The 12,040-nt window shown below is 38.5% G+C and overlaps 1 protein-coding gene across 4 annotated transcripts in view; it reads right to left on the minus strand.

Annotated features, from left to right (window-relative positions):
• Positions 1-218: 218 nt before the first annotated feature.
• EDRF1 (erythroid differentiation regulatory factor 1) overlaps positions 219-12,040 on the minus strand; it is a 48,187-nt gene continuing 36,365 nt past the window's right edge. For 2 of the 4 annotated variants that reach the window (XM_073354082.1, XM_073354080.1), the window contains 6 exons: positions 11,844-12,002; positions 11,346-11,495; positions 6,949-7,102; positions 5,991-6,106; positions 4,513-4,679; positions 219-1,100 (listed from right to left, as the gene is read on the minus strand). In XM_073354082.1, the coding sequence (XP_073210183.1) occupies positions 956-1,100; positions 4,513-4,679; positions 5,991-6,106; positions 6,949-7,102; positions 11,346-11,495; positions 11,844-12,002 (891 nt within the window). In that variant the 3' untranslated portion in view covers positions 219-955. Of the gene's footprint in view, positions 1,101-4,512; positions 4,680-5,990; positions 6,107-6,948; positions 7,103-11,345; positions 11,496-11,843; positions 12,003-12,040 lie in introns of those variants that run through there. The other 2 variants (XM_073354083.1, XM_073354084.1) reach the window with 2 other exon arrangements.

Here is a 12,040-nt window from a genome sequence, read left to right on the forward strand (position 1 = left end):
TAGGACTTAAAACATGTAGCTAACATATTGAGATGAGACTAAAGCCTGATTTTCAGATTTCCGAGTGAAATTAATTAGAGCTGTGGATGCTCAGCACATATGAAAACGAGGCCTGTGGTTTTTAAACCTGTTTTCAATGTGATTGGGCAGTTTGTGTCTCTTGGACAGAAACATTAAATGATAGCAAAAATTTAAAAAAAAAAACTTAGATTTGTATGTTCTAGTTTTAATAAATAAAATTTATTTAAAATATGCTTTATTATTTATTCACAGTTTCAAGTTTGAAGAGAGGATAATACTATTCCTGATAAAAAAATCAAAATACAGCTAACTCCATTTCACTCTGTGGTGAAAATGACATTCCAGCAAAGGCTAATATCCATGGAAAGTCTTGTATTGAAGCTAAAAAGGCACACATTTATATTTATGCATGGTATTAACTGTAGTTAAAAAGGAAATATGTTTGCATATAAGGGAAATTTCTTTATACAGTTTCAGTTAACATTACTGGAAAAAGTCTTCCAATACCGCTTTGCTTATGAAATAACATTTTATACAAAAATATCAAACTGATCCAACTGTAACAGATTACATTTTTATGCTAAATATTTTATTTTGCATCACTGCAAAGCCCACGGCTTTTCAGAGAAATCAACTGTATTTCTTAAATGTAAAAGATTGGAAGTTTTACCTATAGATTTCCATTTTAGCACTTCACAAATGTAAAAACATTAATAACCAAATCATAATGGAGTTGTCATGGGATAGCAATGAACTCCTGTTTTTTCCCCAGCTGTACTATGTTATAAATAGGCAATGCTTACCTCAACTTCAATAAAACTAAGCACCACATGGGACAAAGCTACTGACCCCCATGTTTAACAAGGCACTGATATTTCTGCAATCTGTAGCAGTTTTATATTTAGCAAGTCACCGAATTCCTGTCTTATCAGCTTCACTGTTGAGTCAGCTGCTCCAGCAAATTTAAAATGACTTCTATTCTTGCTAGCAGAGTCACACTTTTGTTGGCAGTTGCACGCAATAAAAGGGAGTAAACTTGCTTGTTGGTCTTAAGAACTTCCTCCTCTTCATTACTGCCACTGAAAAAGGAACCATAGGTATCCTGAACTATTACATTGTATCAAAGCATAAACAATTACATTGTGCAAATACTGATTAAAACAGTGACTACCCATCAAAAATCTTCTTGTCCCTGGGATTCCATGACTCCTGGTTCTCCCACTACCTCTCTAATCACTCCTTCAGTGTTTCATTCCAAGTATCCACCTCACCCCTAACTCCAGCTTTCAGAAAGAGTCCTATGGGGCCCTGAGCCTCACCCTGTCATCTTCCTTTACAGTTTCTGGGCAGCATATGCACAAACATGACTTCAAAGTACCATCTCTATGTTAACTCCCAGAGCTATTTCTCCATGCTATACCGGTCTCCAAATTGAAATCTCAGCCTGCCTTTCTGACAGCTCTTCATGACTATTGAGCCACCAGTTTAAGCTCAATGGGGCCAACACAAAACTCAGTCTTTCCCTACACAAGCCCTTCTGCTTTCTCTGTCACCGTGGGCACCACCACCATTCTCCCTGTCACTGTTATCTGGGCATCATCTTTGACCTGGCCCTTTCTCTAGCTCACACCTAAGAAATGTCTAAATCTTGCAGATTTTTCCTGCATAACATCTTTAGAATCTTGCCTTTCCTCTCCATACACAGCTAAATGTGTCATTCAGTCCCTTGTCATCTTGTGTCTTGGCTACAGCAGCCTTCTCCTTTCCAGCCTTGACAACTGCCATCTTGCCCCACTTATCCATTCAAAACATTGATGCGAAGGTAATTTTGCTGGCTCATCGCTTCAACTGTATTACCTTTCTCTCTGAATTCCTAAACTGGCTTCCCCTTCTCCAGTACATTTATGCCACTTTAGGAAATAAAACTCCAAAAGCCAGTTTTTAAAATCTCAGAAAAATAACAATGTTGCCACTGATATTACAGGTAATATATGTGACTAGTTGGTTTAATTGTAAATCCATCAAAAATTGCTAAGAAACAAAGCAGCAATTAGTTCATAACATTTGGCACAAAGCGGTGGAAGGTTTATTTAACACAGAGAACAGGTATACAATAAAAAAAAGCCACTGAAATGCAAGCTATTGCCAGGATAAATTACAAAAATGTCTGGGACAAAACATCACTTTGAATTACTATTCCCCTGCTTACAATTTTACACAGCCAAATTCAGTTCTGCTTAAGCACTTAATTTTTAAAGAAGTCTTGCTTTTATGCAGGTTTATAGCCAGATTGTAACTTTTGTGGCTTGAGCACTGCAATTTCAAAGATGGGGTAAAAATTTCCCTTCTGCATTCTCCTTGAATGACTGCATCAATAACCATGGATCAGCAAGAGGAATTACTCAATTCCCACTCTGACCAAGCTAACCATTGCTGTGGAGGCATGGGGGAGGGTAGGCATTCCCCCCAACCCTATAGACAGAAAATGAACTGGGCATATACTATTTGCACATTACATGTAAAACGGTTAGAGAGAAGTGAATTTAACTTACCCTCAATGCACTTCTACAGTTTTTGAATGACACACATTAGCTGTATTAAGTTTGTATGACAATAGCATTCTGCTTTTATTTTGCAGACCTTGAAAAATTAAACACTATAACATAATTAAATTGAAGTGTATGTATCATATATAGCCTATTAATTTAAACAGAATATTAGTGATTAGAACGGTAGATGGGAAAAGAAAGTCTAAATATTCTACTCTGACATCACACCCTCTTCAAGGCTATGAAGTATGATCGCACAAAACCAACACAATTACTAGTGTTAGTCAATTACCATACATGTCAATTTGTTTAAAAAAAGATTGATTATACTCTGGTCCTTGGCATTTTGTATATTTACACTGCCACCCTGTGGAAGCTTTTTTAAAAATTAAAGGCACCTTACTGCTGCTACACAAGAAAAAGTCAGACTCTTTTCTAGTCTTTTGTCCTTCCACACACCCACCCACCCACCCCTCTTTCCCCCCTCTGCTTTATGGTCCTTGTATACAGGAGGATGGATGCTTCTCTAAATGGCATTTAGCCAAACAGCATCCAACATAATAGTACGTCAGCTGCTTAAAACCTGGCCAGCGACTGTATTCCAATGTGAAAATACAGACAACTGTACTTCGATCTTAATGCCAACTGTGCAGCTAATACAGCATTCAGCAATAAAGAAAAAAAACTGTCAATGTACATGACCCTGGAACTAGCTAGAAGAAAAGGTTTTGTAAACATGACTCCAAAAAGGTGATTTTTGCTATTTATGCTATTTCTGATGCTCTACAAGCTGCCATAGTATCTACATAGTCTCAGCTGATGGGGTCACCACATATTTGCAGCTGATGAGATAAAATGTATTTTCTGGGTCCCCCTAGGAAAAATTTAAAATAATTACATCCAAGAGGAGTGATACTGGTGTCGGCAATTATTACACTGCCATGACTCTATTCAAGAGAGCTCTTGAAGGTCAACACAAAAAGAAAAAGAAAAAAAAAGAAAGAGGCCATGTTTTTGTTTTGAATTAAATCCTAGCAGTTAGATACTGTTTGAGAACATAAGGAAATGCTTACACAAAAAAAAGATAATCCTTTAGGCTGCCACACCAATACGTATTTTAGAAAATATTACAGTTCAACCTTACTAAGCATTAGCCCAAAATTTGCACATAAAAACATCACTTCATAATTTTTTAGCTATAGTGGGAACTTCAGCATACCCTAAATGTCATACTTCAAACTACATAGCCATCTGCTAAGTTCAGTAATTTGCAGTGGGTCTCCCAGTGTCTGTTCGCAACGTTCGGTCATAGGTGGAAACGTAAGGTAGACCCACCCATGTCAAAGGAAAGCACATCCACCCAACTTGCGGCACAAACAATATATCACTATAGAAAGATGATGCCAAAGTCGGAGAGATTTTAGGCTACCTGCCAACAGCTGATTGCTGTGCAAGTTAGAGATGATCTCTGTACATGTGTATGCACATCCCTCCCTCCCCCCTGCACACACAAAACACACAGCTCGGGATGAGGGGCAGACAGAAGGAATGTCTGTTTCACCATGTTTCATAATCTGCCAGGGACAATATAAAGTTTTGATCATTTTTCTTTTTGTTATGGCCTTTATTTTCTCTTCTCAAAATCTTACACAGCTCTTTGGAAATAACAGATACAAGAAGCTGCCCATACACAAGGAGCAGACAAGTTTTTTGTCATTCCCTCAGTTACACAAATCACAAAACAGTAAATTCTCAGAAGAGTAGGTCAGAGTTGACATGTAGCTTGATCATTTACACACACACACACACACACTCTTTCCAAAAAATACAAATTGCATATACAATTGCATTTTCTTGTGTGTATATAATATGTATAGATGCATCCTGGATTATATACATTGTAATTTTGCATTTTACCAAAGGTTAACAAGTCTCGACTTACCCAATTTTCTTTTTTGTTGATGTTAGCAATTTAATTGATTGGAGGAGGAGGAATGACAATCGAGATTCATATATAGTGAGAAGTTTTATTACTTCATCTTTATTAAGGTTAGAAGAGGAGTCACCAGGTGGTGTCTTCTGATCACTACTTTTGACATCCTCATTTATCTAAAAAACAGAAAGGCATTTCACCTCACCCAGCTAGCAAACTATATTTTTTAAATCAGGTTCAAATAGTACAATTTCAATTTAATTCACTTGTTAAAATATACAATGTTAATGTCAAGACTATTATTCCATGCTGTTTATGGAAATTGTTTTGGTAATAACTTATATCAGCACTGACAGGTTTCAGAGTAGCAGCCGTGTTAGTCTGTATTCGCAAAAAGAAAAGGAATACTTGTGGCACCTTAGAGACTAACAAATTTATTTGAGCATAAGCTTTTGTGAACTACAGCTCACTTCATCGGATGCATTCAGCATTGTTCACCAGTTACATAAGGCTGGCTGTGAAATTTTTCAAAGTTGCTTTAATATGTTCTATGTACTCCATCAAATTTAGTTATGAAAATAATGGGAAAGCATGGATTTTGGTAACTGGTTGTCAGATGGCACTGGCAATCTGAGCATGACAAACGTATCTCTGAATAAGTAAATATTGCTGCTTATGCTACCATCAGGATCCCTGTGATAGGGCTTAACTGCAAATGACCTTCCAAATTTTTAATACTTCAGTGACATGGTGAATCTTAGTGGACAAATATCAGCCTTGTTCAAAAGAAGTGTACATGCAACTCTCAGAGACTTCAGGGGATCCATAAGTGTACTATAGATGACGACTACTACTACTGGAAAGGAAAAACACGTCCCATTATACAGAAATACATCGGTCCTAATCAATCTCTGCAGAACTATGAGAATTCAGAACTACATTTCTCTTTGAAATTTTGGCAATTAGCTTTAATAAAACTACAGTTATGTCCAGTATTACTAGGATTACATTAAAACTTGTCTTATAAACTTGAATTCATCTGGCCGAGTTACAATATGTCACGCTAATAATATATAATGATGTTTGCATATACTATTTTTGTCCTCAACATTTTAATGCAGAACTTCAGTTCTACTTAGATCTCCAACTATTCCGGTGCTGTCTGACAAGGCAGAACTTGACAGGATTCTAGAATGGGTTTAGCTTCAAAACATAAGATAGTTTAACTTTTGCCTTCTCTTTGTGCCCATAGAAGGAAACATCAATTAGAACTGGTCAGAGAGGAGTATTTCTGGCATATATATGCTTATCCAGACACAATGAAGAGAATTTAACAAAAACCTGAAGATGAACTGTAATAACTTAATATTTAAAGAATAGTTCAATTACAATTTCAAAACCAGTATTTTATTCCCAAATGAACAGGTATAAGTGACTACACAAGGTTCAAAGCAATAGACAATCAGATCACTTGTCCTTTTGCTTACCTGTTCACATTCAGCTAAAAGCTCCTTTCTGATCAGCTGGAATGCACACTGGGTCTTTATCAATATGTCTAGAGCCCCAAACAGAGTCTTTAGTTTTCCAGCACTACTGTTTTGACCTAAAATTAGAAAGACATGAGCTCTGGACTAATACAGCTAATTTCATGCAAGGATTTCAGAGTGTCTTACAAAGGTATTACTATTTGTATTACTGTGGTGCCTAGGAGCCCTAGTCATTAACCAGGGTCCCAGGCATTGTACACACACAATACAGACAGCCCCTGCTCAAAGGAGCTTACAGTCCGAAGTATAAGACAAGAGACAACAGATGGATACAGACAGGGGAGTACAAGTACACAATATAACAAGACTGGTCAGCATGACAGGCAGCGGTCTCAGCACTCCAGCAGCCTAGCTGTTGTCAAGATTGAGGTTTTTTTTTTTTTTTTGGGCAGGCATTGTGGAAAGAGGAGACTGCTAAGGAGGCATTTTAAAAGGTGGCTAATACTTATGGGGAGTGCCTCGCAAATGGGTGGGGACAACATAGGAGAAAGCACAAAGGTGCTTGCTTGAAAATTTCACAAGTGGGTAATGGACTAAAATAGGTCTTTCCCAGAATGTGGTTGTGTCCCAAAGCAGTGGAAGATTATTACTTTCTCAAAAAAATGGAGAAGTGGACAGTAACAATTTTAGTGTTGTTGTGGCCATGTTTGTCCCAGGATATTAGAAAGAAAAGATAGTTAAGGAATATCTTTTACTGGACCATCTTCTATTGGTGAAAGAGATAAGCTTTCGAGCTTACACAGAGGTCTTCCTTCAGGTCTGGGCTTGAAAGCTTGTCTCCTTCACCAACAGAAGATGGTCCAGCAAAAGATATTACATTACCCACCTTGTCTCAGTAACAATTTTACTCTTTTTTGAGATTCTCCCACAGAGATTCTTTATTTGTAGTCCAACTTACTTGCCATCTGAAACTCTGCAAATGCTACTCTTTCCAACTGCACACGAAGGAGCTCACAGGGTGCATCCTTTAGGAGTTGAAAAAGCTTTACTGCTTTACTGTAATGAAGTTCAGCTAGTACTCGATGCTGTTTCCTTTGATGCTCATCGCCAACCTGTAACAGAAGTACATTATGTAGTAAGTGTTTAGGCATTCAGGTAACAGATGCAGTGAAAAAACTGCTTATGGGGGCAGATCACAGCCACAATCATTCCCCTGCTCAATCCACAATTATGAAATTTGGAAGAAAAAAAAATACAGGGTTGGCAATTTCCCAGGAAAAGCTAGTTTAAGAGAGTGTGCTGGTAAATACTCATTTAAACTAGGAAAAAAATCTTAGAATATACTAATGAAAATTACTGAAAAATACTTAGCCATTTGATAACAGTTTTGCAGTAACAGAGTCTGTAATTTCAATTAAAGGAAATAAAACAAATAGCATACAACTTTAGATTGATGCTATTATCTTTGCTACCTCAAAGAAAAACTTCTGAATCTGGGAATTCCCCTTCTTTGTCCGGCAATGAAAATTATGTGTTTGTTTAGCAAATTAAGAAGGGAAATTCCCAGATTCAGAAATTTCAGTTTCTGTTTGAGATAAACTGCCCAGTCTAGTACTCTGCCTCTTGATCTGGCTGGCTGGAGTGCAACTACTTCACCTGAACTCAGTGAGGACTCAAGTCAGAATATTCCAACAGGAGCAAAGATGGAAGACCACTTGACCCAATTCATGGCTATTCTGAGAAAGTTCATGAAGATGGCAAAAAGAGTCTTAGATACAGAAATTAAAAGGAAAAGTGTGTGGAAAGGCAGACAACATGAAGAAATGTTATAGCAAAATGCAGTTGAAAGAATAAAGACACCAGAACCACTGACTTTGGCTGAAACGTATGCGAGTATCAGAATCAGACTGAGGATGAAAGTACAACTACACTGCCATTGCCAAGTACATCAAAAGAAAACCAGATCCACGTCGCCCAAAGACAATGAGGGTGAAGTATCACTTTTCAAACATATCCATATGTGATTTTAAAAACAAAAAACTCTTTCAGAACCAAAACAGAAAGAAACTTGGGGGGGGGAGAATCATTTATCTATCTATTTTTACGGCTATATAAATAAAACAGGAAACGCTCCGCTCCTGCTCTCTGGTAACACAGAAACCTGCTCAGACTCTGCCAGTTAGGTAGCAATATTATGTAGTTTATGTTCATGTTCCCTCCAGCAATACCTTTACAGTTCCATGCAGCAATGCTATTTACAATGTCCTTTGTATCTTAATCCCTTACCTCAGGGTCTGAGAGGAGCAGACATCCAACTTCTCTGAGATAGCTGAGCCTAGACTGATGGCAATCCCTGTTCCTCTCCTCTCCCTCCCCCACCCCTTAGCATTTCCTTCCTGTCTCTTTTTATCAATCTTTAGCTGGTGTGCTAATTAATTCTTTAGCTCCCCCATGCTTCCCCACATTAATGGGTGCCAAAGCGATCAGAGTGCTGGCTTATCTGCTAGCGCCCAGCACTCTATCACACTGTAATATTTCCTTTTCTGTTACTGACCTTTTCTGTTTTCAAGGAATGATCAGCTGTCTCAGGCCAGGCTACAAAGCACTCAATTGAAAGCAGGTAGTAGATGAACGGTTAGACGCAGTTACTGACAACTTGAGTGTGGAAACACTCAATGAAATACATGAAAAAGCAGTTACATTATTACAAGATAGCTGGAGTAATGTTCACAATGACCCGGTGATAGCTAACTGTGTGCAGATAGGGAATACTGTGGTTTCTGCATCAGTGGTTGATAGTGGAAGCAATAAGACTGGGAAGTACTGTGCGACACTGACAAGAGAAGCCAAGGCATTAACAAATGACTGCATGATTGTGATGCAAAGAGCTACTTGACAGACACAGAAAAAGATGCAAAGTATGGGAAGCGATTTGGAACAAGACATATGGGTTACGTACTGATGTGCATCACAATGGCTAAATCCACTTGGACAAGACTCATCAAATCATTTGGTGTAAATGTTGTAGATTTACAAAAAAATAAAAATCTGTAATCACCATCAGCCTGTAGCCTAGTTAAAAGGCCAAGCATCTGTAAAACCCCAAATTCCTGGTGACACATGATGAAACAGTCAAACGACATGCCTGGAAACACATTAAAAACTGGCTGCATTATTTCAGGATTAGGAGTGATTATGAGGCAGACCGTGAAGACAAAGTGGACAGTATAATTAATAATTAAGGAATTTACCAAGAAGCAAAGACCTCGGTCAATTGAAACCAGTTGCTGTGGCACTTGACACATCCCAAAGAGACATATCAACAATTGCTGTTGTATGTGAACAATGATTGATCTACTGATGAATGAAGATCTTGCACCACACAAAGCAAAAGTACAAGAGATTGCATGAGGCAATTACTCCTCCACACATCTTGCCCATCCTCCTTCATCCAATACACACAGGAAAGAAATGCTCAGCTGAACAAGAAGAAATTGCAAAGCAGTGGCTGCTCAACAAAAATTATAACTTTCTCCCTTTACTTGAATTAAAGTAGAAGCTCTGAATCCAAAAACAAATGTTCTCACCCATTATCAAGGAAAAAAGTTTCCGCTGTAACAAAGGTGGAAAAATCTGAAGAATGATGATAATCCATCTGACTTCATAGCACTAGTTTAGGACAAATCTTTTCAAACTTTGGATACATTCATTCAAAACTGAGCAATAGGTTTGGTCTATCCACTACACCAGAGTTGGTCTTCTGCTCCAGAATGCTGCGTGGCAAAACGGACCTGGACTAGTAGTCTGCAACTCTGCATGCTTCTGACTGCTTAATGTTTCAAGCCTACAACTCTGCGTTGTTGTTGTTTTCATATAATGAAATTGGCTTTTCTTTATATAATATTGAAAAACTGAAATGAGTCATGACATTTAACTTCTTTGAGAAAACATCAAACCAAAAGTATACAGACATTCCCATGTTTAACATTATAATTATATATTAGTATGTCCACTGAAGATTTATGTGTACAATCCTAAATTAATCTCTGAATCTACTGCTTTATGTAACCACAATTTGAATCCATATGTAAAACAGTGTAGTGTGTGTGCAAAAGCAAAATAAAGTTAGAAAGCAACAAGCACTTTTTAAACCACCATTTCTTTATGTGATAAGCAAAACAACCCACTGCTATGAATACCAACCTTCAGCAAAAATAAATAAATAAATAAAATTGGATAAATGCCATAGAAGGCAAAGAAACTGCCAGTCTTCAAAGAGATCAGAATGTGTCTTATTAAACTTTTATACCGTGGTAATGCTAGAGGCCATGACCAGGTTGGGCCTCATTGAATTAGGCAGCATGCAAACACCGTGACAGCCCTTGCTTCAAAGAGCTAGTAAATGTCATAGGTCAGGATTTGTAAACAAAAATCCACTTCAGATTACAATCATTAAAAATATCACACACATGTATATATACACACACACACACAGCATACTCTCCATTATCTGACTAGCATGGAGGGCACGGATTATTAGGTTAATCAGGTGTTCAGATAATCGAGAGAGCAGAAGCCATTCAGCAGCGAGGCGGCCTTCCCTGTAACCAGGGGCTCATCCTCCTCCTTGCAGTCTTACCCTGGATTTTCTGCTCTACCCAGCTCACTCACTTCCATAACAGCATGGCTGCAGAGGGATCCCTGCACTGTCACGAGATCCCTACATTCATCAGATGTGGGCAGAACAGAATTCTCCTACCCCCAGCCAGGACTCTGCTCTCCCTTCCAAGACCACAGCTTCCCCCTACCGCATCTTAGCTATCACTAGCCCTGTGGCAGGACACGAAGCCCTCTACAGCTCTGCTGTCATGCCCCTGCTGACACTCCTATGACAGGGGCTGCAGAGCGCTCTCTGCACTGCTGCAGGAGCCATTCAGCAGCAGGGGGCCTCCCTCATGGCCAGGTTCACCGTCCTCCTCTTGGTCCTGGCCAGGGGTTTCTGCTCTATTATCCGAAATGCTGCATTATCCAAATCCCTTCCTTGTCCCCCAGCATGAGATACATGATGAACAAGGAAGGGATTTGATAATGCAGATGTTTGGATAATAGGGTTTCAGATAAACAGGAGTATAATGGACACACTGTATTTATATTTGTGTACACACACACACAGCACTCCTAGTCAGTACCCAGCCTAAGCCGGGGAAGCTAATGAGTGGACCAAATCTGATGACGACTCCTGGTGATGTGCCACCTGAGACATGTTGCGCATATGCTAAGAAGATACAGAGCATAAATTACAGCATACAAGAAAAAAAAAAATCTATAATGCAACTCAATATTCTGGACTATTACCTGGTTTCTCAAGCAACTGTGATACATGGAAGCCAGTCTGTGGTGAATAGTTGCAGCCCGATACTGGCAGAGGGGTTGTCGTGCAGACTCTGTATCAACATCACAGTATTTCAAAGATTTCATCATGGCCTCACTAACTTCCTTCTCTATCTACAAAAACAAGATTTCACGATGCAGTGTCAAAACATTTACTTTGAAATCATGAAGACCCAATATAAAAGAACAGGTTGTAGATGTTTACATAGCACTTTATATTTTAGTTTCTACAAAAGAAAAAAAAGATACGACAATATAACCATTTTACAGTGTACTCTTCTTAATGTGCCATATTCTGTTAGCAATAACTGCTACACAACAGTTTTTAATCATATAAAGATTTACAAGTTATGTATCTACTTTGGCTCAGAGCAGGAGTTCTCTACCATTCTGCTTGTTCTCCACAAAAAACTGAAGAATGGTTTGTTTCAGTGGATGTTGTTACAAATCCTCCTTCATTACCTGTTCCTGAGCCTTTCTAGATAATGGTGCATAATCCTGCTGCAAAGTTGCCATAGTAAAATGGGTAGTGGACAGTTCCCAGTTCACAGAATCCCAAACTGCTGGATGCATCTCTCTTTTGCCCAGTGATCTTAAAGCCTTCAGATAGTAATCAATAGCCTATAAACATGTTGTAAAGTAGTAGTTATTGACATGGA

The sequence above is a fragment of the Lepidochelys kempii genome, chromosome 7 (genome assembly GCF_965140265.1).
Source record: "Lepidochelys kempii isolate rLepKem1 chromosome 7, rLepKem1.hap2, whole genome shotgun sequence".
Classification (NCBI taxonomy): Eukaryota; Metazoa; Chordata; order Testudines; family Cheloniidae; genus Lepidochelys; species Lepidochelys kempii.